The sequence below is a fragment of the Bos grunniens genome, chromosome 12, assembly GCF_055505025.1.
Source record: "Bos grunniens cultivar Pamir isolate PY7600 chromosome 12, Bosgru_T2T1.0, whole genome shotgun sequence".
NCBI lineage: Eukaryota > Metazoa > Chordata > Mammalia > Artiodactyla > Bovidae > Bos > Bos grunniens.
The window spans coordinates 30,415,193-30,442,668 of NC_141176.1; the positions used below are offsets into that span (position 1 = coordinate 30,415,193).

General features: G+C 39.0%; 1 protein-coding gene and 1 long non-coding RNA gene across 10 annotated transcripts in view; one reads left to right on the plus strand and one right to left on the minus strand.

The window, feature by feature from the left end:
• Nucleotides 1–760: 760 nt before the first annotated feature.
• USPL1 (ubiquitin specific peptidase like 1) lies at nucleotides 761–27,381 on the minus strand. 9 transcript variants are annotated; one of them, XR_015138125.1, is made up of 11 exons: nucleotides 27,117–27,291; nucleotides 23,890–24,055; nucleotides 23,259–23,387; nucleotides 19,527–20,172; nucleotides 19,032–19,128; nucleotides 16,185–16,298; nucleotides 11,947–12,076; nucleotides 11,336–11,410; nucleotides 8,616–8,741; nucleotides 5,916–6,073; nucleotides 2,713–4,549 (listed from the first exon to the last, which is right to left on the minus strand). XR_015138125.1 is itself a non-coding variant. In XM_086329535.1 (10 exons), exons 4-10 carry the CDS (start codon nucleotides 19,536–19,538, stop codon nucleotides 2,664–2,666), a joined length of 2,523 nt encoding a protein of 840 aa, XP_086185661.1. In that variant the 5' UTR covers nucleotides 19,539–20,172; nucleotides 23,259–23,387; nucleotides 23,890–24,055; nucleotides 27,117–27,291; the 3' UTR covers nucleotides 761–2,663. The 9 variants fall into 9 exon arrangements, 7 of the variants coding, with proteins under 7 accessions (XP_086185661.1, XP_086185663.1, XP_086185665.1 ...); XR_015138124.1 differs by lacking the exon at nucleotides 19,032–19,128 and having other exon boundaries at nucleotides 761–4,549; XM_086329535.1 differs by lacking the exon at nucleotides 11,336–11,410 and having other exon boundaries at nucleotides 761–4,549.
• LOC147361594 (uncharacterized) overlaps nucleotides 27,276–27,476 on the plus strand; it is a 117,858-nt gene continuing 117,657 nt past the window's right edge. Inside the window, exon 1 of the long non-coding RNA XR_015138126.1 lies at nucleotides 27,276–27,468. This is a non-coding gene — a long non-coding RNA (uncharacterized LOC147361594). The remainder of the gene's footprint in view (nucleotides 27,469–27,476) is intronic.

Genomic DNA, 27,476 nt, shown 5'->3' on the forward strand with positions numbered 1-27,476 from the left:
TAATCTGCCCATCACTTTTCTCCATAGCATTTAGTACCATCTGACATTTATCAATTATTAGCCTGTATTTGTGAATTTGCCTACTTGCTAAAATTTGTAACCCTCAAAGTCAATACCTGCAGTGCTTTTGTGGTCATCTGTGGATGTGTACACAGCACTGAAACATCTGAGTCCCTTACAGAACATCTGGTCTGTGCCACAAGGTCTTCAATGTGCGGTACAGATCACTCGGCGTGAACTGAACATGCTCATGTACATCTTAGATAGGACCAGACTTCAAGGACTGCTGGCATGGACCCAACATCTTATGGACATCTTTTGTGCTTTTTGTTGGTTATTTTGTGGTTTAAAATAGCCCTGAAGCGTGGTACTCAAGTCCTATCTCCTGTTCCCAAGCTCAAGGAAGGTGTGATGTGCCTTATGGAGGAAAATATGTGTGCAGGATAAGCTCCATTCAGGCACTGTTGGCCTGTGTTCAACGTTAGTGAAGCAATAATATCTATTACATAAGGTATCTTTAAACAGAAAGACACAAAAAACATCATTTGTTGATCAAATGATGAAGATGTTGTGAGCAGAGGTTCACAGGAACCTAACTGTACTCCCGCCAGGAGCAGTGGTTTAGTAATTGCTAATGCAGTGTTCACGGCAACTTTATAGAACTACCAAACAGCAAGAGTCAACCACATCCATTTCCTATTACCACCTAACATTATACATTTACCTTCTTGTTTAAAAGGCAATGACTGAAAGGCAAGAATTTCCTTTTATTATTATTTTTTATTGCCTTATATCAGCTTTATAACAATGCTTGACATTCAGCAGAAACCTAGAAATATTTGAGTGAATAAAACAAGTGAAGGATGGATAAGCAATGCCTCAAAGACACTCAAATGGCTAAGAGTTACAGTAAATATTCAGCCACACTAGTCATCATGGAAATGTAACCAAAATGAGCCAAGGTTCTCCTCCCCTGACCAATGCTACTTCCTAGTGCTGATGAGGATTCAGCAAAACGACTCAAGCCATTATTAAAAGACCAAAAATAAAAGTGCATATTCTTTGACCCAGCAATTCCACTCCCAGAAAATAAAACCTGGATCTGTGAAAAATTTTTGTCAATAGGTATAATTAACAATAACAAAACACTACAAATCACTTCAAAATATAAATTGATGAAACAGTGGTAATACAATGTAACATTACATAGCTATCCAAAAGGTGTCAAAAACTAAAGACGGAAAAAATGCTCATTAAACATGAACACAGATCATTAACAAACAGGTACGACAGAAGCTTTTATTTCTTAAAAGTCTAAATGCATAAAAACATGAAAATGTCTGCAGTAGTTATTATCACTACATGTTAGGATGAATAATCTGAAATCTTGGTGTTCTCTTGTATTTTCCCAGTTTTTCCTTATAATAAACATGTCACTTTTGTAATCAGAAAAAAGGGAAGGGAGGGAGGTTTGGAAGTAAATTTGATGAATCAATTCTGAAGTTCTGAGTCCCTAGCAAAGTATTCTTTCCCCAAGATGGCCACCCTTAAACCATAGTAATTCTGCTACTAATTCAAATTAATACAGCAGGAGGTGCTGTTTGGTCACCCAAAGTTTAAATGAAGCTACAAGTTCATATAAGGAAACTTATATGTTCATATAGAACATATAAATTCAGTACCTCTTATTGTTGTAGTAACCACTCTACTCATTCCCAGCTCTACAACTTATTAGCTCAATGGCGTTTCCTTAACTGTTAAAGGTGATAAGAGTACTTTGCTCATAGGAACGTTGAGGTTTAAATGAATTAACATTTCATTTATAATAGAACCCAACATATGCAAGCCTTACATGTACTGGCTATTTCTGCCAAAACATAACTGTTAGATGGTGTGTTCCACTTTGGCTACAGAAATAAGTATCTTAGGGGAGAAAGAACGATGATACTTATAATCTCTTAGCACATCAACACAAAAATACATTACTTTTTCCTTTTATAGATCGTTTTTTGATCACAGCATTATGCAACATTCTAGTTATGAGTTTCCTGCCATCTTTTTTAAGGAGAGAGAGAGGAGACAAATTATATGGGGGGGAAGTTTACATTCTATACCACTCTACTGGTACAAGAAACACGCTTAGGCTCTTATCTAAGACCACAGCACCACTAGCAAAAACAGTCACATGCTCACATACCATATACAGACACTTAAGTTTGTATCAACTAGTGTTTCTCCTGAACCAACGAAACTAAAATTTGAAATGTAGAAATTTAGTATACCCAACTGTAAAACTGGTAGAAACTATACACTACTTTTCATTTTTAACATTTTCAAATCCTCATTCACCTACAACCACAAAATGAAGCCAAAAAGGAGAACACATTCATCATTATTTAAACTTATGAAACACAGGCTTCATGGGCATGCTGCTGCTACTGCCAAGTCGCTTCAGTCATGTCCGACTCTCTGCAACCCCATGACTGTAGCCCGCCAGGCTCCTCTGTCCAAGGGATTCTCCAGCTAAGAATACTGGAGAGGCAAAACCTTCAGTAGCTTACATTTTGTTCATGACAAGGCCAGTGTGTCAAACACTACCTAGAAATACAGTAAATTTTTCCAATAGTAGTAATAAATATTAAACTAAAAAGAGCCAAAAGCACTCAACAATTCTCAAACAGATATTCATCAAAATGAGGTAAGTCTAATGTGTCATTTGCTAAAGAATTTAATGCTGAAGCAGAAAAAAACTCATCAAAAATATCAGTCTTCATGGGACTTTCTGAGTTCAATGTTCTAATAAAGGCATTATTTGTGAGTGAATCTGGCTGAAGTTCACTCTGATTTTTCTTGGGGCTGCAGTAATTATGCTCCTGCCTCAGATGTGTGTTGTGGGCAATACTGTTTAATTCATTGGGAACTGGTGCCGGGATGTGACTATCTCCCATTTCTAAATACCTGAAGTCAGCCTCCCCGTTTTCTGAGAGCTCTGTTGAAACCACAGTGGCCGGGGACAGTAATTCTGCTAGAATTTCTTCATGCGTCTGACCACCGTATGGGGAAACACCGGGAACTGTGGCGCACCCTGATTTATTATCGGCAATGTCAATTTGACGCTGCAGTTCTTGTAGCAAGCCTTCTATTGACTCACTGTCATTTGGAGACCCACAATGGGACACCTGTTCCGAAGGTTCACTTGGAAGTGTTCCGTTTTGGGGGGAAGACATCAGAGCGGCTAATTTCTTCTTTTTTGCCTTAAGTTTTTTAAGAAGTTTTAGACGGAGTTTATGAATCTGACCCTCAATTGTGTCTCCATGGTTTGGTGAAGAAACACCATTTTCATTTCCATGAGAATTGTGGTTGAGGTAAGCTCCACAGGAGGCACTTTCACATCTCTTCCAAACTTCCGAATCACCAGTGCCATCAGCACGGGGAGGGGAAGCTGTGCTGGTTGGTGACTGATGGCTTGGAGGAGAGTTACTCAGCAGAGGCGGCTTAGCTGCCCTCCTGTGAGCTTTCCTGGAGGCCTGGCTGGCCTTTTGTCTTGAACCTTTAGTTTGAAAGCCACCAAAATTACTTGCCCCCTTAACTGAAGGCTGCAAATCAGTCACAGTGTTTCTGTTATGAGCTGAAACACAAGAGGGCATAAAAGAAACACCCTTGCTTAATAAGCCTTTAACCCAACTTCCCACAAATGGTTTCTTCTGATTCTCTTTCAGAGGTGGATTCTGTAACGGCTTAGCTGTTACAGTTTGAGAAAATGCTGTGGTTTCTTTTTCCTTCCAGTCAGATACCTGAGATGTAACATGTTGTTCTGGATTTAACTTCTCCGTTTCTGCTACAAGAAATTGTTTCAGTGAAGCATTCCTCTCTAGGGCAACTGTACCCTCAGTGTCTACTGACTTTACTTGCTGTGTAAGGCCACCAGCCTGAGTGTCATTAACAAGCTGAGTAACTGCAGTATCTTCTGTAGACACCTGTACTGATGGCATAGTTAAGAGTTGGGATGAAAAGCTTAAATCAGGCTGGTTGTGGGTAAGCTTGTCCTCGCATGGGGCCACTAAAAGAGCTATGAGTGGCTCCTCTGACTGCAAAGTGTTTGCTTCAACAACCCCTGCATTTTCTGCCACAGGTTTGTGTTCTAATAAGAAACCTTCAGAGTTGGACTGTACTTCTTCAAGTGTCAAGGGTAAGATACCGCTGTCAGCTGAACCTTTCAGATTTGGAAGGGAATGACGTCCAGGAGCTATGGCTTCATCCTGTGAGAGGGTATTAGGAACCATGGACACATCTGTGGGGTGCGTTCCTGAAGACGGTTCAGCTGAGGCAGCTTCGCCTGCAGAGCATGCTGCTGGAAACGCTTGCTTCTCGTCGCCGAAAGCATACTGGTCACTAGTCTTTTTAAGTGGATGGCAGGCAGGTGCTTTATCTGTCATCTGGGATGTTTTTCTTTCCCAAATAACAATATGTATCTCCGAAGCAGGAACCTGAAATGTCTCATGCCTTTCAGAACACAGGCCTTTTAAGTCATCACATTCTAGCCAACTTCCTGGGGAATGGGGAGTGAAAGTGAGAGGTTAGACATTCAAACAGACCACTATTCTAGGTAACTTTCTTCTGGCTTTTTTAACTGCTATTATTACTGAATACCCACCAAAAGAGAACTTGAAAACATGCCTTATCCTTATGTCACCATTTTTCTCTGCCAAATGTCAAGTCCTTGGATTTGGATAACAAGTTATGGACAAACATCCAGAAATGTGAAAAACTGAGGCAGTGTTTACTCTTTTCTAAAATGCTCATAAAAATCAAGACAGAAGTATCTTTAACTTCTGGAATTCAGAGTGCAGTATCACCTGATATATATAACAATATCAGAAAATAGATTTAAGTTTTTCATATATATGAATTTTCAAGATAAATGAAGCTTGTTACCTCAAGTACCAACATTTAATTTGATTATTTTATTGGGGGGGGGGCGGTTAGGAAAAAAATATAAGCTTAGGTTTTTGGGTGTCTGCTCTTATTTCTAAGCTCCTGTTTTCTCATTTGTCAAGTAGGGATGAGATGATCAATGACAGGGAAAGACATTAAATACCCCCTCTAAAACACCAAAAAAAATCACAAACAAAACTATCTGCTAAATAAGTTTATATCGATACAGTCTTATAAATAATCTGAACCCAGTACTTCTTATCCTATACCATTAAAACTTTGAGAATATTTTCTTTGCCTAGGTCAGTGGATCTCCACCACAAACGTATGTTAGAACCATCTGATTACTATTTGGGCTGAACTCTCAGAGATTGATTCACTGCTCTAGAGAAGAGACAGGACATTTTTTATAAGCTAACCATACAATTTTTATATATTTGTCAAAGTTGGAAAACACCTAACCTCTTCTCTCTGAAGAGGATTTTTCATTCTCTAGAATGCAATTAGAAAACTAAAATTTTTTTTCAAATATTTTTTTAAGTTATTGAGAACTCTAATCCCCACCGTAAATTCTGAAGTAGGGTAAAACTTTAAGGTAATATCTGTATTTATGAGTTTCCTTTTGCAAAGTGCTTTTATAAGTATATTGTGATATGTATCCAAACTATCCCCAGGAAGAACATTCAGTGAAAAACAGCAAACTATAAACCAATAGTAGTCTCTCACCTCAATCTCTGTTTAAAAAAGCATATGCATATGCATGTGTATACTCATAAACATGCTGATATGAACAAACAAAGGCAGCCATGAGGAGTGATTCTAAAGCAGGGTGATGGGGTAGAGGAGAGGGGTAGGGTTTTAACAAGCAAGGACAAGAAGAGAGAAAAGAATGTCAAGGCAACGTTTGTCTTAAAAGAACAACAAACTAGAGTTCAGTCCCCATGCCTATTATCATAAAAGAAAAACGTTCAAGCACTTACCATCAGCATCTAAAATCCATGTTACAAAATGATTATTTGCTTGGTACTGAATTACAGAAGTTACTTGATAAAGACAGCCTTCAGAATGAAATGAATAGCGCTGCAAGTCATTATGGGGTAAGCCTTCCACAAAGTGCAACATGAATACGAGAGAGACTCTGTAGGGGAGAAAGGCAAGAGAAGTCAAATGGATGTGATGCCATGTGTCTGGCTGCACAAAAGATGGTCTGAGGCAAGTGAGTCACGCATAACACTCCCAAGGCCAATTGCACTGCTTTTTCTTGAGAACCTCCAGATGTATGCCTTAATTAGAAACGGAGAACTCATTTGAAGACGTGTGTAACAGTACACCCTTCTCAGAATGGTGTCAGTGACAGTTGGAGGCCATCACGTAGTAAAGCTCTAACACAGGCCATTAAACAAAACTTGCTCTGTAAGCTGCAACACTGCTTTGGCTTACAGAAAATCTCTTGAAAACTACTTCACAGAATCAAAAGAAAAAAATCTAGACCTTTGAGAATTTTCTTTGGTACCAAGTGCCCAAATTAACTGCTTTGTTAGATGGGACAGGTAATATGTGAAACAAAATAACAAACCTAAAATATTCAAATAAACATTTTAAAAAATTGAATAAGCTAATAATTTGGCCTATTTCTCTGTTTTCTCAGGAAGTAGATAGACCCATCAAGTTAAAATTCTACTTACAAAAAGTTTATTTCTAAGGAAGTAGAAAAGAAAACATACTGGTTGATTTACTATAAATTTCAAAACATCTGTAATTTCAAAAATACATTACAGTAACATGACAAACCAGAGAACAGAACCCAGAATAGGCCTCAAATAACTAAATTTAACAGAACTTTCAGGATTTACAAAAAAATGCTGAATATCTCTTTTCCCAGGTACTGAAACAGATGTCAAAACTTACTTAGCTTATCAACATTTATTCAGCTGAAATAAACTTGAATCAGTGTCCAAAAATGTAGATTATCCAAACTGACAAGGGATAATTTGTAAATTATCCCTTGTCAATCTATTAGAGAATAATCTGGTCTTTATGTAACTATAAATAAAAAGTCCTGCAAACTGTCTATATCAATAAATTCTGTTTTTTTGCCACACATTGATCTATGATGCCACAAGTGTGGAGAATTTAAAAACTGTGAAGCATTTAAGTGTTTAGAAAATTAATGGGCATTTGAAGAATTCGGAGAAAATTCACAATGCATATATAACAAAGCAAATGAAAACACAATCAATAACTCCAAGAAAAATACAGAGCTATGAAAGAGATGAAATATAACCACATATACTCCTTGGCAAGAGAAGGGATATATGTATACTCATAATAAACAATGAAGTACTGTTTTAACCAAAAAATGTAGTCACATTGGAAGGACACGGAGAGGTTAAACACAGGTGGGGCCCAGGTGATGGTGTGAGAGCCCCAGTCCTCAACTATTTTAAAAGGTGGCAAAGGCACACTGTACTGAAATGTCAAAGTGAATGCTACCTTAAAGGTTTAAAGCAGATGCCTGGAAATGGACTAGAAGGAACGCTGTTCTTTTCTCCTTTTAGGTCTTGGCACTAGTAGATTAACTCAGATTTTGTTACTTGGGTGAAAATTAAACCTTTAGGAAAGGTTCTGAGGGATTTCTTGGCACATTCAAGGCCGTTGGGAAAAGGGGAAGAGAAGGTTAATGTCACTGGTTCTTTACTACATCAAATGAAACCTCAAAACATGTCCTTTAGGCAGGGACAAAGTTACAGAGGAGGTACGTGTGTGAGTGTATTAACAAAAAAGATAAGAGAAACTGCCTAACGTGGAACTGCTGCTGCTGCTGCTAAGTCGCTTTAGTCGTGTCCGACTCTGTGCGACCCCAGAGACGGCAGCCCACCAGGCTCCCCCGTCCCTGGGATTCTCCAGGCAAGAACACTGGAGTGGGTTGCCACTTCCTTCTCCAATGCATCAGAGTGAAAAGTGAAAGTGAAGTCGCTCAGTCGTGTCCGACTCTTCATGATCCCATGGACTGTAGCCACCAGGATCTTCTGTCATGGATTTTCCAGGCAAGAGTACTGGAGTGGGGTACCACTGCCTTCTCTGAACATGGAACTAACCTGTGAGCTTTTATAGAGATGGAGCTTCTGATAATACAAAAAAGAAAATTCTAATCAGTCTGCCCACTGAGGAAAAACAGAAGGGTTGGTGATATATAATGAAGATATATCTGCTCAAGGGCAGCAGAAAGCTTACAGAAGAATGAAGAATTAGCACGCTGAAGTCTGGGAGAAGATGGAAACTCAGATAGATGAGCCTATGGCTCATTCTGAATCATCTTAGTTCTTGAAACCAGGTTAAGGAAATCCCAGAATTCTAATGACTCTAGGCACTTGATACAGGTGAGGAAAATGGAAGTTTAATAAACTTAAAAGAGAGAGAAGACAAAGAAAAAAAGGAGGAGAGATAGTAGGTGTGGCGTCAGACAATTAGCCTAAGTCAGCTCTGCAGTGGTGTGTCACCTGAACAGCTTACCAGAGCTCCTGACAGAGAGAAGCACTTTGGCAATTCATAAACCTATGCTAACTCAAACTTCTGAAAAGCAAGTTGCAGTCATCACTTTCAATACTACACATTGGGGAAAAAAAAAAGTAAATCCACATTCACTTTGTTCTAAAAATAGTAAGGCAATTTAAACTCACTTTTCTAATACCATTTTTCTTATTTGTGACTTATTGTTGCAATTGTTACACGGACCAAAATGGGCAGCCTTAAGTGGGTGCCACTCAGGGATGACATTTGTAAAGGTGACCAGATTCTTCATACATCTATTAAGAAAAAAAAAAGACATAATTTTGATTAAGTTAATAATCATTCATGTTACCTTAAATCAATGACTAAAACAGAAGGCACTTTCATTTATTCATACTTTCCTATTCCTGCAAATTTATGTCAATGTTCCTTCCTAACCCTACCCTAGTAAAGTTCTCTGTAAGGACGCTCCACATTAATTATCTATAGTTTCTCAGCTATGAGGTGAAAATGTTAAAGGCAGGGTTTCTCAAGGGCAATCCCACTGCTCTATATTTCGTACTGGGTTATTCTTCGCTGGAGGGCACTGACCTGTGCACTGGAGGATGCTGGGCCTCATTCCTGGCCTCTCTGCACACAAGACGCCGTAACAGCCTCCAGCTGCAGCAACTAGCTATCTCCAGACACTGCCAAACATCCCAGGGCAGCAAAGAGCCCCAAGTGAAGAACCACTGCTTTAAGGCTTTCAAATGTATTGAGTTCATCCTTACTCAAAAAATTCACCATCTGGCTATCCATTACTAACAACCAAAAATGAAAAGGGCACTTACAAAAACATATTTGGGAAGAGCAACAATTAATTATTTTGATTTTTAAACTATAAGTATCAGTTGTGAAAAAATGCGGATTTCAGTTTTACATGAGTTCTAAATTTTGCACTTAAGCCTGAATATTTGATAGCAAAAGCATCTGCAAACATGATCTTTACAGATGCACACTACAACTCAACTCAATTAACAGTATCTTTAAAAGAGCAATTATTTATTATCTAAGAGACACCACCTTCTTTTATAAATAACAACAAATACCAGTAAATAACTTACATGTGAGGTAAGTACAGGCTGTCACAAATAGATCAATTCTCAGGGAAGCTAACATTTTAAAGGCAAAGCCACATAAGGGTATCAACAAACGCACTGACTGTTATTTCTGCTACATTCTCAGTTTCCAAAGATAAATATTAAGTAAAGGCTCCTATTTTTCATTAATAAAAGGGAGTTTGTCTCAGCAAATAAGCATTAATGCCCACATGACATCTCACATTCCTTGGCACCGAGCCAAACTCATCTACCAAAACATCCCTGTGGCAGGCGCTCTTTTCATCCCCATTTTACAGATGAGGAAAACGAGACACATCAGATGATAAACCCGACAGACATGAAATGAGTTCAGGGAGCCCAACTCCAAGGTCTTTAACTGCCTGCAGAAACTATCTTCTAAGTCAAGTCAAAAGCTCTTAAACTAGCACTAAAAACAGCAGCACACAAATGAACAAGTTTGCTAATATTCTTCCACCAGATTAAGTGAAAGTAAGTTTCAATGTAATGCCACTTCATTTTAAGCTTTTCCCCTCTAACTACTTTTACTTTTAGAGCAAAAAAACTTTAATGAAAAAAAAGGGAGGGGGGCAAGTGGTTGGTGGATTCTCTCCCTTGAGCTCTCATGGTTTTTCTATACGGCTCCAAAAGGCACTTTTCACTTTGTATTCAAAGCCAACAGATCAAAATAACTGCTAAGTCACTGGCCCTCTGTTATGTTTCCATGTTACTTCCCTAACTAACTGTCTTAATTTGGCCAGAATAAAGATGATTTCTGTTGAGTTCCTGGCACAGAGAATATGCTCAGTGAAAAGCTGTCAAACAACTGAGATACAGATTCTAGAAAAGCTATCATCAAGCTGACTGTCGGCTTCAGGCTTGTTTCTGTTATTTGTATTATTTAAGACCCAGGTGGAAATTAGGCAGCATACCTCAGTGAGCAGGAAAGTCTGAGGGGACAGAAAGTCTAAGCCTGAGTTGTTCTACTTACTAGTCTGTCACCTCAGGCAACAATTTAACCCCTTTCAAGTTTCAGTTTCTGCATTTGTTAAATGAGGAGAAAGTCAGATAATTTATAGAACTCAATGCCAGAAGACCTAGAAGCAGATGCTTCTTCTAATACTCATACAAAGTTACTTAAGTCCTAAGTATGAGTGAAATGCTAAGTCTTACTCTGTTCCCTGATGGACAGGGAAGCCTGGTGTGCTGCAGTCCATAGGGTCACAAAGAGTCAGATACGACTGAGCAACTGAACTGAACTCTGTTCTAGTCCTTTTGACTTAACTGATTAAAAAAAAAAGATGCTTCCTGGTTCTACAGCTTGGATTTCCTAGAGCATTCTCTCACACTCAGCTCTCCCTGACTAATCCCTAAATACCTGAAAATAGTCTCAATTAAGATAATGAATATCTGAAGTAGTATTTCTTCATATACATTTATTCAGAAACTTGGAGACTCCAAATTTTCTAGTTTACTAACAGATGAATTCAATAAAAGAGGAAAGGATTTTACCTCTATTGTAACAGTTTGAATAAATGACCAACAGAACCAGCGTGGTCATGTTTTAATTGCCAGCCAGCCAGTGACTTTCTCATATATGGACAGAGCAAGGGTGTCGTGTCTGATAAATTTTCTCTCCCTGACTCCTCTTCCAAAACCTAATTTCTCTCTTTTTTTTAATATGGTAGGTGTATGGAAGCAAAATAACTTTGCAGCTTCTTTCTTCTCCATGTTTCGTCCTGAGTACCAATCTCAGGGTCATGTACAACAATCGTGATCTCTCTAATCCTCACCTAGAGGCAGCAGGGAAGTAGAAAGCTGAGACAGTTCACGTGTAGAAGGATTCTGGTGGTGGCTCTTTCATAGGACTAAGGGAAGGAATGGGAGAGCATAAGTTACCTCTAACATCTGCTGCCAAGACTCTGGGAGCCTAAAATCAAGTTTCCACAATGTTCAAAACCAGCAAACAAAAGCCCTGGTCTCTAATATAGGAGTAAACAAAACACATATGGCTTTGCAAAGAATTCTAAGAGGTATACTTACTCAGCGGGGAATCCAGCAGAAGTGGGGGAGGCAGGGGACTGTGCTACTTCACCATTAGCCCCCACTTCCCACTAAAGAACTTCGTAACAAAATTCCTTCTAGTAATCTATCAAACTATTCATGTTTATTTATTATTATTATTATTTTTGGTACTCTTTTAGTATGAAAAAGCAAGTAAATAATAAAGTTTCTGGGGCTCAACTTTTTCCTTTTAGCGGTGGAGAAACTTCAATATACAAAAGGAAATTTTATCAAGGGTAAAGACAGCAATGCTACAAGTGGAAGCAAGTTTTCTTCATATTTCATTACTTGGAGACATTTTCAACAGAATGAATCCATTAAAGAAAATAGAAACACTAACCTGTTTTGATACTTGTGTCCACAGTGTGAACATTCAAAATTCCAAGAAAAAGAGTATGTGAAGAGCTGTTCAATGTGGGGTTCTATTTTTAAGAGCAGGGGAAATGCAAACACAGGACTTTCCATATCACCTTGAAGAAGAAAAAGAAAAATTATTGCTCATAATGAACTGAAAAAAAAATTACAAATTGTCTTTTCTCACTATATTCACAGTATGAATATATGGGAATATGTATATATGACAGAGTAAGTTATTCACAATTGGGCAAGAGAAGTTTTCGAAGCACTTTCTAAAAACGCTCATCATTTTAATTCTCACTCGCTATCTTTCATTTGTCTTGTTGACACTTATGAAAACACCTAAGACAAAGATACAGAAGACTCATACTGTCTCCTCAGATAAGCTTTTCTCAGGGAAAAAAAGAAATCCTCAGAACTGTGACAGTTCTAAAGCATCATAAAAACAAAGCAAAAATATGTAGATTTGTTTGGTACAGATGCTAAAAATAATATAACTGGAGAAACCCTGTAGGATAATAATTTCCAAGTTGGACAAAACCATGAAAAAAAGCCATCTCTACTCTGACTCTCTTGTTCTACAAACTGGTGAGGGCATGACGCACCGGGCTCACAGGACCAGACTCCTCAGCCACTACTCTTCTTAATCTTTTAACAATTAAACTTCAACAACTTTAAAACTAAAGAACATCTGAATTTTGTTGTCATTAAAACAAAAGCTGAACTGTGGATTCTGTCTTCCAATTTGGAGAGCAGCACGTTAGGAGGAGGACTTAGATTCTCCTCACATTCATCCTCCAATTGCTTTCCCTCCTTTCTATTCTCCAGGGAGCTTAGATGCTGTCTTACTGATTTGGCCCAAGGACTAATCCGAGCCCTGCCATCGACTCCCTCCCCCTGGGACTGCTTCACTTCCAACGTTCACTTCTCCCCAACCCTGGAACTACAGTTGTCTGGAACGCAGTTGAGAGGAGTCATCTCGGTCGGCTGTATTGAGAGGCAGAATAGTGGATGTTCCTGCCTGAGAATCAGTGGTCTTAGGCACCACTCTATCAGTATCAGTGGTCACAAAAGTTATAGTCCTACTGCTATTTTTGTAAAAGAACAGAAATCCAAAACAAAATACTTTTCATAAACAGAAGAAATAACAAATTAATCTCCTAAAAATGAACATCATATGCATAAAGAGTATGTAGTATAGCATGAGTTTGTAATTAGTTATCAGCCTTTACTTACTTACTCTGTTGAAACTAATATCAAGTGAAAAAGTAAATAATTTATATTGCATTATGACAACATAATCTTTAGCTCTAAAAAATTTATAGTTCTCAACAAACCAAACTATCACAAAAGAGCTCAAAACACAATTGAATAAGTTATATGACTACAGACCATTTTAGGTAATGTACATAGCTCCTAAATTTATCTTAATTATTTTTCCTTTGATTATCAATTTTAGGTGTCTAAAGCATCCTGTTAGAGAAACGTACAATACCAAAGCTTATTTCTAATTTTGATAACCTCCTGTCTAAATTAAGTGGTTTCTCTGTCTCTATTGCCTTAACCCGAACTCCTGCTCAACTACAGATCTTCCTCAACTCATGAAAGGGTTATGTTCCAATAAACCTATACATCATGGAAAATATCGTTAAGTTGAAAAGGCATTTAATCCTCCTAACCTACCAAATATCAAAGGTTAGCCCAATCTACCTTCAACATGCTCAAAACACTTAACATTAGCCTACTGTTGGGCAAAATCACTGAATACAACGTCTATTTTATAATAAAGTACTGGATATCTCATGCACTTTATTGAACACTACACTGAAAGTGAAAAGCACGATGCTGGACTGGATCTGGAATGGTTGTAAGCATATCAGTTGTTTACCCTTGTGATCGCACGGCTGGCTGGGAGCTGCAGCTCACTCCCACTGCCCAGCATCACAAGCGAGGATCATAGGGCTTATCACTAGTCTAGGAAAAGATCACAATTCAAAACTCAAAGCACAGTTTCTACTGATTGCATTTCTCTCTTTAATACCATTGTAAACGGGAAAAAATTTAAAAGTTGGACCACTGAAAGATGGAGACCGTCTGTACCTAGCTTGCATATTTCCCTGAAGTATCTTGTTCATCAGGATGCAAACTTTTCAGGGACTCCTTGCTGTCTAGCTATTCAGGTTTCCTCTTCTGTTACTGACTCATTAATGTGTCTGGCCACTTTTCTATCAGGTTTTTTCTTTTTTTTTTAAACTGATGTACAAGAATTCTTCATAAGATATCCTGGATATTATTTCTTTGTTCTATCTTTACACAGAGGTTTCAAACTTTGATGTTAACTGTAGTCACCAATCTCTAGTAAAATAGTGACCTATATTTTCTTCCAAAGTTTTACAGTTCTGCTTTTCGTGTTTAGGTCTTTAAATATGTAAATACTGGAAGTTTCTTTCTAATTGTGCTGTGAAGAAGGGCTCTAATCCCACCCAAACCCTCTCCCCCACCAATCAGGAACCAACCATCACCATTAGGAAGAAACCAAACGGGGGTGGGGTTGGGGGGAGGCAGGCAGGTTTGGATCTGGACTTTCTATTCTGTTCTATTGGTCTGTCTATCCTGGTACACAACACTCAAAGACTAAATTACTCTCTGCTGCTGCTGCTACTAAGTTGCCTCAGTCGTGTCTGGCTCTGTGCGACCCCCGAAGATGGCAGCCCACCAGGCTCCCCCGTCCCTGGGATTCTCCAGGCAAGAACACTGGAGTGGGTTGCCATTTCCTTCTCTAATGCATGAAAGTGAAAAGTGAAAGTGAAGTCGCTCAGTCGTGTCGGACTCTTAGCGACCCCATGGACTGCAGCCTACCAGGCTCCTCCGTCCATGGGACTCTCCAGGCAAGAGTACTGGAGTGGGGTGCCATTGCCTTCTCCAATTACTCTCTACACTTACAAAAATAAGTAGACACCATAAAATACTGGCTTTTTCCTTAAAAAAATAAAAAATACATATATACAATGAAGGAAAGGAAATATCAAATTGACGATAGCAGTTACCTTTGTGGTGAGGTAAGGAATAATTGGGAAAGAGTACAAAAAGGGTATTAGTTGTAATATTTCTTAAACTGTGAGGAGGGAGAGCAGAGAGGATAGCTTACAATGTGTTTTTTTAAAAACAGTAATGGGGATTCCCTGGTGGTCCAGTGGTTAATACTCTGAGCTCCCAATGGAGGGAGCATGGGTTCAATCCCCGGTTGGGAAACTAAGATCCCACATGCTGTGTGTCCAATAAATAAAATAAAACATTAAAAAAAAAAAAAAAAACCAGTAATGAAAATGATTAAGTGTCTTAAAATGTAATTAAGCTGATCTTAAAAATGTAACCAACATTCCAAGCCAGTATGGATTCTACTTCTCTTTCTTTAGTGGTTTAGAATACATGTCAATATTCAGAATGAGGACACACACATTGTAAGATTCCAACGTGCTCCCAGAAGCAAATGTTAGGCTTCATTAGTAAGATCTTAAGCACTAACGTAGCCCCTCTCACTGCTGACTGAATAGTGCAGACACATTGAGAGGATGCTACTGCACAGGAAGAGCTACACGCCTGCCCAATTGCTATGAGTGCACAATTTTCAGACATCCCTTCTCTGTTATATAGAAATCCACATCCAAAGCAGCAGTAGAGCAAGACACAATCTTCCAAATATTTATAATGAGCAGGGGTAAGCAGGGTGTTGATTCAGACTGGGGAAGAAACCACTCTTTAAAATTCAACTGGGAACTGAAGTAGGGAACCTGAATAAAACATCTCAGGTCACTCTAGGAGGGAACTGATAGCCGCAAAATGCAACATGGGAGCCCCTCGGTCTACACTCTGGTGATCTTACGGACAAGACTCCTCTGGGATGACTCCCCCACCCAACAGATGAGTGGCTGGAGTAGTCTACTGGGGCAAAGGACAGGGAAAGAAGCCAATGGTGTAATCCCTGAGTGCTGAGCTGGCTCTGAAAACTGCATCCACTCTGAAGGGATGGAACACATGTGTGCATATTTATATAAAACAACTCCATCCTTGAATGACTTAACCAGTGATACATTTCTACCCAGATTCTCCCTTCCAAGAATGTGATCATCCCAAGTAATAAAACAGTATTGTATTTCCTTATGATATAAGTATGTCTTTACAGTAGATGAATAATACAGTTAAATTCCACAAATTACTTACCTAACGTACATCTAAGCTGAGGTTGAAGTCTAATAAAAATTTCATCTCTGACTTCATTCAGACAGGTCTCTATCTTTGCAAATATTTCTGAAGGAAGCTTTTTACAATCTCCATCTAATAATAAAATATAGAACATTAGATTTCTCATCAACCTATATCTTTCCACAGACAATTAACACATTATCAAAAATGAAAGTTTCTCAGTCAACAAATTTTCCAGAGACAAAACGGAAAACTACAAAATTCCTTAATTCTTCTTGTCTTTGTAGTGTATCATGTGTTTATGTGCTTAGCCAACTCACTTGTGTCTCTTTGTGACCCCATGGACTGCAGCCCATCACGGGGTACTCACGGGATTCTCTAGGCAAGAATACTGGAGAGGGTAGCCAATTCCTTCTCCAGGGCATCTTCCTGACTAAGGAATCGAACCCAGGGTCTCCTGCATTGCAGGCAGATGCTTACCATCTGAGCCACCAAGGAAGTCCCATAGTATACCATACATTCCCTCAGTCTGTTTTAACAGCACAATATCGTTAGTACTGACTGCCTGGCTCAACATCATTCTGCCAGAGTAAAATCTCAGTGAAAGTTTTTCTCACCCAAATAATCACAGGCCTTGCTAAAGAGCTACATGTTAATATTCTGCCCATCTCTGAAACATCTGAGGCCGTTTCTTTCAATGCAATTGTTCCTTATGCTAAAATAACTTCTTATCAGTTAATCTTCTCTTTATAACTTTTACTGAACTTAACTAGATCACAGGAACAGATAAATTTATAAGGAGTCTTAATATTATGATTACTTCCAAACTAACATTTGGTATGTTTCCTTCATTCTACATCTTTTTTGGGGGGAGGGGAAGGAAGGAGGGCATGAAGGGATCTTCATTGACATCATCGAATTTTGTACAATTCCACATTCTGCTTTTTTTACACAAATGTGCTTCATTAAAAACTTTGCAGGCTAGTTATTACACTCCAACTGAACCATAGTTTTATTGGCCATTCCCTATCGCTGGACATTTAAGATTTTTCTCTTTATTTTACTATTATAAATAGTATTATAATGAACATCTTGGGGCACATACCTGACCATGTTTTTGACATTCTTTAGGGCAAAAGTCCTCAAAATTACTGACAGAAAACTAAGAAAATTAAGAAACTAAGATTAACTAAAATTATTTTGAGTAAAAGCCCCCATATGCACCTGATTCTAAGTACTCTTAGGCTACTAGATCTTTTCACTCAAATCTCTTACAAGTAAATAATTCATATAGCCTGATCACACACTACTTGTGTGTTTCACTATGAGAACATCTGGAGTCTCCTGTAATAAGAAGTGAGCACTGACCAGAATTTTTAGTATCTGATCACACTAGAAAAAAAGAGAAAACTTACAATCAACAGTAATGCAGCTGGAACAAATGTAATTACAACTATATTATAAAAACAATTATCTTGTAAAAGATGAATAAAATACTGAATAACCAAGGTCAAACTGCATAAAAGTAAGGATTCTCCCCTACCAGATACCAAAACCCAAAAGGCCATAATAATTTAAACAGCCTGGCACTGGTACAGCAACAGGAAAATATTCAAAGATGGGGAAACAATGTATAAAATTTATATAAAAGATTGCAAGATCAAAGTCAAGTTGAGTAAAGATGAGGATAGCAAGACCTAAAAAGCCCTAATAATTAACATAGTGTGGTACTGGTACAGAGACAAAGTGACTAAGAGAACAAAACTGAGTGCTAAGGAACTGCTTACACAGACTGTAATATGACAAAGGGGGCATGGCAGATCACCTGAGGAAAAAGGTGGAGCTAGAAAAACTGGCTATGCAATGGGAAAAAAAATGAACCCTTACCACACACCATACCCAATTACCTCTCACTGAACTAAGAATTTCAATGTAAAAAGCAAAGCTCTGTGACTTCTCAGTGAAAACACAGGTGAATGACTTTCTCATCTTGGATAAAGGAAACATTTCTTTTTAAAGCCACAAACATTACTAGCTACAAAATGGAGATGAACAATTTCTGTACATCAAAAGACATCTTTAAAAAAGCAAAAGCACAAGATATAAACTGGGAGATGTAGCAAGCTATCTGACATAGATAAATAGAGCAACAAGGACGTATAAAAGCTCAAATCAGTAAGCACATGACAACAGAACAAACAGGTATAAGACACAAACAGGCTTCACAGAGGGAACAGAGGGTCAATCTATATAGGAAGAGCTATTCAATCTTTCTAAAATTGGGGAAAAGCAAATCAGGACCATTTTATATCATTCAAATAGCAAAAATCTCCAAGTGTGAAAATAGCCAAGGGAAGAAATATGGACGAGGAAGATCTCATCTACATTGCTAATGGGAGTACACACTGGTACAACCACTCTAGAAAACCATCAGCCTTTATCCATTCTGTGTGACAGAGTCTATCCTAAGGTAGATCCAAGGGAAACAAACTCCTGGGCCCCGAGAGATTGGCCTAAAAACAGTCACAGCAGCAGTATTTATGATGGCAAGAATCAACCCAATGATAGATGAATAAATGCACTGCTATACTTACAAACTGGTATTTTGACAAACTGGAAATATTATACAGCAATTAAAATTGGTGAGCCACAGATACAAGCAGCTTTACAGATAAATCTTTATAGGAAAAAAAAAAAGGTCCCAGAAAAAATATACTGTATATTTTTTTTATAAAGTTCAAAACATTAAATTAGGCAATACATTACTTAGCCATATATATGTAGGAAGAACTATTTATTTTTTATTTTTAGGAAGAACTATTTAAAAAGAAGAAATGATAAAACACATTTTAGGATAATGATTACCTTCGGGGGAGTAGAGGATGGCATGGGGAGGAACACAAAGGTATATGTAAATCACTGCAAATATTTTATCTTGGGTTGGAGGTGGTTCCTGGGTATCCTATTTCATGAGAAAATAAAAATATATCCCTCACTATGAAGTGATTTTTGGAGAGTTGTGGGATTATGGGTGATCTATTTACTTCTTTATTCCACTTTACAGCAACTCAAAAACTTACAAAGTTTTACTGTGATGGACTCTATGTCGATCACCATTGACCAACAGATAAGATTTAACCACAGACTCCTTACTGTTAGTTTTTGAAAAAGACTGCCTTTTGGGCAGTCATGATAACACAACTGGTATTATCTCAAGCTTCATGATATGTCCCTTTGGTCCCTGCTCCCAGGTCTCGACACAGAACAATGGGTACTAATGGCATCTTTTTCATGCGCTATGAGACAAGTTCAATATTAGTCTCTCTAAAAATTAAAGAGAAATAAAATGTTATTACTAACCTTTAACTCCATCCAGCTGACTGGTGTGCAGAAGCTTATTGGCTTCACTATACCTGGTAAACAACCGCCCGAACACGGACTCCTCTTTGGACCGCAGGTCGGTCACAGTGCTTTTCAGCCCTTCCAAGTGCACCAGTGCTGACAGGATACAGTCTAACCAACACAGAGCATGTGCATTTTTCCACTGCACACATGAAGTCTGGCACAATGAGGTATGTTTGCTCTCCAGTGGCTTTTCCAGTTCAGATGTGCACCTTTCATTTTGAGGGCGAGTTCCTTCAGTTCCAGAAACATCAACCATGGGAGCATCTTCCTCAGAAGCCATGTCAACAGTATCAGCTTCCAAAGCCTCATTCTGCTCCCAGCAATCAGCTGTCCTAACTGGATTCTGCTGTCCACTGTACAGTGAACCAGGTAAGTCTGGTGAGGTTCCATCATATTCTCCTCCATTATGGTTACTGTTCAAAACTTGTTCACTGTCAATGCCTCGATGATTTTTAGTCTTTTTGGAACCTGCTAAAAGAGGTGAATCTTCACAGTTGGTTTCCAAGATCTTTCTTTTTTGAGACTTATTTGGAGTGTGACAATCTTGCAAACCCGGAGAAAATAAGTTATTAAGTGATTTAGAGCCCAAAGGATAGATGCACTAGAAAGAAAAAATAAAAATTCAAATAAGCTCAAGCTTTACTTTACCATTTCTATGTTATGAAAAATATGTATAAAATGTTAGCATTAATTTGATATGAGACAGTATATAATATTATCAATCTAAATTTGAAGGAACAAGGATAAACAACTAATCAAAAATTTAGTCCTCAAAAGAGTAATTTTTTCCTAGTTAATTTGAATAGTCAAGGGTTTAATCTAAGCTACACCAGGGTAAGCTAACAAGGAAAACATACATATTTTTGCTTTAACAAAGAATCCAATGTTGAATGAATTAAAAATTCTAAAATTCTATGATAAGTGTACTAGTCTTTTGGGGATAGGTATACTGCATGGCATTAAAAACTAGAAGAGTAGTTTCAATGTAAAAAGTTGCCAAGAGTAATATCTATGTTACATAGTTTTGAAACTATTAACCAGAGAGCACATCAGTGGACCAATTTTACAACCACACGGGGTCTCAGAATCAAATTGGCTGAATTTTAATGACTTTACCATGCATGAACACAATTTCAGCCAAATAGCAAAAGTGTAAACAAATCACTAAAATAACCAACGAATTTTCCCTAAGCTTGAACACCAGCAAAACATTTTATAAGATAAATGCAAGAAATCTACATCCTGTGTGCCTTCACTTAAAACATGCCTTCTTCTATACAGGTATGGTAGACAGCCATCTCAGTGGCCTCTAGTGAACTAAAGAACTATTATATCTCCAGGTAGTCAGGCCCTAGGGTCAGCCCCCTGCCACAGCCTCAGGCTTGGCCACGTGACTAGCTGTGATGGGACACGAACAACCAGGATGCACACGGAGGCCTGAAGCACTGGCTGACTGGACTTGCCCTCTCACAGCCCTCTTTCTGGAAGATACTTTCTTAGTTCTGGCTATTGCACTCTAAGGATCCCAATTAGCCTATGGAGAGATCCTTGTGGAAAAGAAGTGAGATTCTTGCTGACTACCCGAGTTGAGTTTCCAGTTGGGAGAGGGCATCCACAGCCTGCCACACAGACTAAATTTAGCTGTACTAGCCAACAAAACGGGAAGTGTAAGAATGGCCTTGACAACCCACAGAATCATGAGCGAAGCCATTAAGTCACTTCGTCACTAAGTTTTGAGATGGTTCATTTTACAGCAACAACTAACTGAAATGCACTTAGAAAGAAAGAAAGAAAGAAAGATGTCCGACTCTTATGATCCCATGAACTGTAGTCTGCCAGGTTCCTCCATTCATGGGATTCTCTAGGCAAGAATACTGGAGTGGATTGCCATTTCCTTCTCCAGGGGAACTTCCTGACCCAGGAATTGAACCCAGGTCTCCTGCACTGCAGGCAGATGCTTTACTGACTGAGCTACACGGGAAACCTGAAATGCACTAAATCCTCCATTTTAAAATACAGCATCTTCTAAAACGAAGATCATGGCATCTGGTCCCACCACTTCATGGGAAATAGATGGGGAAACAGTGGAAACAGTGTCAGACTTTATTTTTCTGGGCTCCAAAATCACTATAGATGGTTGACTGCAGCCATGAAATTAAAAGACGCTTCCTCCTTGAAAGGAAAGTTATGACCAACCTAGATAGCATATTCAAAAGCAGAGACATTACTTTGCCAACAAAGGTTCGTCTAGTCAAGGCTATGGTTTTTCCAGTGGTCATGTATGGATGTGAGAGTTGGACTGTGAAGAAGGCTGAGCGCCGAAGAATTGATGCTTTTGAACTGTGGTGTTGGAGAAGTTGGAGAAGACTCTTGAGAGTCCCTTGGACTGCAAGGAGATCCAACCAGTCCATTCTGAAGGAGATCAGCCCTGGGATTTCTTTGGAGGGAATGATGCTAAAGCTGAAACTCCAGTGCTTTGGCCACCTCATGCGAAGAGTTGACTCATTGGAAAAGACTCTGATGCTGGGAGGGATTGGGGGCAGGAGGAGAAGGGGACGACAGAGGATGAGATGGCTGGATGGCATCACTGACTCAATGGACGTGAGTCTGAGTGAACTCCGGGAGTTGGTGATGGACAGGGAGGCCTGGCGTGCTGTGATTCACGGGGTCACAAAGAGTCGGACATGACTGAGCGACTGATCTGATCTGATCTGATACAAGTGAACACTACATTCCCAATATTGCACTTATTTAGAAATTCTTTAGTTTAACAGGACAAGTTCTTCATTTTTCCATTACTAACTAGATGCGCAGTCACCATCAACAACTTGATCCTCAACTTTTATACCCTGAGATTATTTCCTTAATCCTACCACATGTCAGATGATATAGAACACTTTAAAATCAATAGCGGTAATTTTGTATTCAAAAAGTTGTCCAAAGCAATTGAAAGCAAGACCCTAAAGAGATATTTGCACACCCATACTTTTACTACAACATTATTTACAATAGCCAAGAAGTAGAAGCAAACCAAATGTCCATGTACAAACAAGTGGATAAAGAAAATGTGGTATATACATATTAACACAGTAGAACGTTATGCAGCCTTAAAAAAGGGAACTCCTGTCATATGGTACAATGTGGATAAACTTTGAGGTCATTACACTAAGCAAAATCACAAAAAGACAAATACTGTATGATTCCACTTATATGAGGTACCTAGAGATTAGTCACATTCATAGACAAATTAGAATAGTAGTTGCCAGGGCTACAGGGAGAAGTTGTTATTCAACAGTACAGAATTTCAGTTTTGCAAGATGAAGAAGTTCTAGAGTTCTTAAGTACATAACATTTAGAGGTTAATAACTTTCTCAGTGAGTCCCAAAGTTAATAAACCAACAGATAACAGTGACAACATCTAAAGGACTCCCAAAAAGTTTAAAAAAAAAAATCTTGAAATATATCCCCTCCTCTAACAAGTCTTAACATCTTCATGTAATAACTCAGGAAACTGAACGGAAAAATAACAGAGAATATTTAAAATTGCATACCAGACAGATCTAGACTTTGATTATCTACATATTAAAAAACATACAGTCTAAAAACTACAAAATGAGCGCAAATTTAAACAGTGAAGAAAAAAGCAAAAGGCTAAAACTTTGATACCATCTAAGATTAATACTTTACCTGCAGATCCTCACACAAAAAGACAGATTCTTGAAAACTAATTCGGTAAGTCTTTAAGGCTTTTAACTTTCCCTTCGCCCTACAAGCAGGGCAATATCCATCTGACAAAACTTTCGCTGAATCATAATTCTAAAAGAGAAAAAAAGTAAATTAGACACTCACAGATTTTATCAAATTACAAAAAGTTAAATGTAAAAGTAACCAGAACATTTTAAAATAATTTTCACCTAGAAGCATCCTGGCAAGATATCTTAAAAGACAGCAAATAAAAGAAATCCATACAGGCTTTAATACAGCTATTATTCCAAAAAGAATATATTCTAGTTTTAAATATTAAAGTAGGTGTTAAGAATAGCATTAGTTTTATTTGCAAGAGAAAAAGTAACGTCAGTTACCACTGAAAATATGTTTGATATATTCAAACAGTAAACCATAAGGTCTATGTTTTCTACTTTCACATATCAAAGAAACAGAGAGGTAAAGAGAAACAGTCTTTCGCCATTACTGTAAGATTTCCGTGGAAGATACAATTTTTTAGAAATTAATTGGTAAAATTAAAACCAAATTTAAGTCTCAAAAACAGGAGGGAAAAAACCAACTTTGCACTGAGGCAAAAAATAAGTGCACTAACTTTTCCCAAGTACCCCACCATGTGGAGTGAAGAGTTCCCTATATCAGGCCCTGGTCCAACCATTGGCAAACCATTTCCACTCTTCGGGGAATCCGTCATTCCGAGTCATTGGCTAATTTATGTCCCTTGAAACATGTCAATAGCACTAAGGATTTCTCAATGAACCCTGGAAAAAAAAAAGTCAATAGACAATTAAACAAAAATCCTATTTACTCTGAAAAAGAGCTATGCTATTTTAGAAGATGGATATACATTAAGTATATTTTGAGAACTATATACCCTAGGTTAAACAGATTCTAAAATTGTTATTTTGAAGTGAAAGCAAAATACCTAAATTTATTTATAAATCTAGCAAATTTGTGGGAAGAGGGCATAAACCAGCAATAGGACCAGTCTTCGTAGTAGACTCATTTAAAAGGAAACACCAAAACTTGTAATAGAGTTAGCTATTAGTTAACTACATTGACCAGAGTTTGAAAACCTAAGTTTTTAGTCTATATACAATTTAAAACAAATATATAAACATTATATTAAGAAAGTACTTTACAAAACCTAGATCCATTGTGCTATTACCTTACAAGGTAAAAAGAACCCCCTACATTCCTACTGCTTTCAATTATCAAGAATATAGCACCAGCTGAGAACAATGCCACTTCTTAAAAGCTGACAATAATGTACTTTACATTAAATAATTTGTAACAGAACAAAAATATAAACACTGTCATAGTACAAATTACACACGTAACAAGTGTTTTTTGAGTGTAGTCCCCTAGAGTAGAATCACATTCAGTCAAGTCAAAATTATGAGACTGGAACTCAGTGTAAGGTGAAGTAATTGTTAACAGTAGTTTAAAATACAAGGAAAACTAGATAAAGGAGAACTCTGAGCAGAGTGAATCACCACTTCACAGAGATTTGTAGAACACTTGGAAGAAAAGTTTTTCCAAAATCTAGGAATCCATGATTCTTATGACAACCACCTCCTGGGAAACTGCGGCTCACAGATTCACTTTAGAAACTAGTTATGCTATTCTGTTTCAGAAGAATATACTTTACACAGCTTTCAAGCCAAGGAATAATTCCAAAAATAAAAATGCTCTTTAGAAAAACATCAGTGAATCTCATGTTGCTATTCCTCAAGAAACATTCATAAGCAGGATTTCTCAACCACAAGATTACAGACATCATATACCAGATCAATTTGTTGTGGAGGCTGTCCTGTGGGTTAAGGGGATGTTCAGCAGCATCACTGACCTCTAACTGCTAGATATCAACAACACCCACCCCTCACTTGTAACCTTATCTCCAGATGTTGCCAAATGTCTGTCAAATGTTGCCAACCTGGGGGGTGGGGTTGGGGGTAGGGGGCCAAATTCAGTCCACTGAGTATCACTGCCAAAAGGGTAAAAAAACAAGTTTAGTGCTTTTTCCTTTTAAGTTCCTCAGGGACAACACCAATTTGTTAACTCTGGCTGGTTCTGTTTATAACCTACTCACAGAAGGGAACTATACAGGAAGAGTCAAACTTCTAGGATTCAAGAGTGGCTAAAAGCACGGGCTTTAGGTTCAAAACTGTATTTGGAAAATTAGATGATTCTAAGAATTAAATGCAATGCGTGTAAAATGTTTAGCACCTGACACACAGCAAATTTTAACTACTATTTAGTGCTATTTTATACATTATGCAGAAAATAGGCAGCATAGCTTGGATCATTCTGCAGTATTCTCAAAAAAAAAAAAAAAAAGGCTGGTAAGCCATGTATCTGGAACAAATCTTCCTTGTTGAAAATTTCCATCTGCCTGAGGGATTAAGGAAACTTTTCTGGCTGGTTCTCTCTCTCTCTCTACTAAAGTAAAACATGGTAAGAATTCAAATTTGCTCTCCTGATCCTATCATCCAAGAATTTCAATGGTAAAACAGGTAGGTTGGTGGTTGAAATCCTGAATATGCAAAAGCCCCAAAAGAAAATTCGCTAAAAAAACAAAAAACAAAAAAAAACCAGAGGTAGGCTCTTCAAGTCTTTCAAATACAACTTACTTGGTCCTAGATAGGAAACCCTGGGGTAGTTCTTACAACTCAATTTATCCCTGAATGACTGGCCTCATTGTCCTCTCTTCAAAAAACCACCTGCTCCTGCTCCTTTTGCTTCTATTTATCCTAGACTTTGGCACCTCTATGCTTACAAACACACATACTAGAAAATTTGAGTGCTTCTCTAGTCAAAGTCATCAAATTCTGTGGACAGTTCTTTGGAAGCATCTCAAACCCCTTCTGTCTTCATCTCCATCTCCACTCCTTATCACTGCCAAAGTGATGCTTTTATTAAAGAAAAACAAGTCTGAGTCTGTCGCTGCTCAGCTTAAAATCAAGTAATGATTCCAGTCTGATTACAGTAAAGTCCAGACAGCTCCGTGCGTGTGTGTTCAATCGCTCAGGGTTACCTGAGGGCAATGCTAAGACCTAAATACCACCACACTGTGAGACCACTGGCTTTCCAGTCTTACCGTCTACTCCACTTCACCCTCCGCGTTTTTTTTTTTTCTGAGCCGCTCCCCACCCCCACCCCCACCCTTTTCATTACTTCTGTGAGCCACTGACGCTCCAGAAGCCCATATGTCAAGTACTAACCCAGCACGGACCCAATTACAGCATCAAAGCGTCAAGTTGGCCCTGGGGCTAGCGAAAGCAGCAATTAAGCTGAAGTCACAGCCCAGTGCAAAATGGGGAAACCCAGAGAACCAACTGCTCGAAGAAGGCCTTACACCCGTTTAAGCTTTCCCTCCAAGGAAGGGGGCTCGGCACGCAAGCTGTCAAAGGTGAGGCCACACAGACTTGAAGCCGAGGGCTAGGGCTGGCTTTCGGCACCCAGCCCTGTCTGGTACCCAAGCCAGCCGTCCCGAATCACAGACCAGGAGACGTCAGTTTCAAAACCCAACCTTGGAAACCCGAGGAGACCAGGGTTCCGTTAATTCACGCTCCTTATGAAGCGGGGAGGCGGGCGGGGGGGGTACGGTGAGGGGAACCTCTGGTTTCTCTTCAGCATTTACCTCTCTGAGTCCAAGCGAATGAATCTGGTACTCTATTCTAACACCTTATTCACCAAGCCTTTCCCCCTCCCAGCCTAGCCCCTCCTTTCAACCAGCAGAGTACCCCCAAAGATCACCCCAGCTCCATCCGCTTTTCCTATTTCAGAAGCTGAAGGAAGCTACTCCGTCTTTTCTCTTACCTGCCGCCGGCTCGGTCGTTCCTCGCGTCCGGGTCGCTCGGAACTCCCGTTCCAACTGGAGCTCCCACGCCAGAGCGCGACGTTCAACCCACGTTCTCCTCCGCCCGCTCCTCCCCCCGAGCCCCTCCGCTAGAAAAGCAGCTTCCGGTTTGAGTCCCCGGAGAAACACTTCCCCTTCCGGCTCTGCGTGGGGGCCCTGAAAGGGCGTCAGCCGGGCAGGGAAGGCGAAGACGGGAGCACTTCCGGTGGGCCTCCGCAGAGAGGCGTGGCTTTCCGCTCGGCCGCCGCAGCCGCAGTTGTAGCTGCGGCGACGACTAGGGGCGGGGCCGGTGGCTGCAAGAGCCCGCCATATGTGAGTGG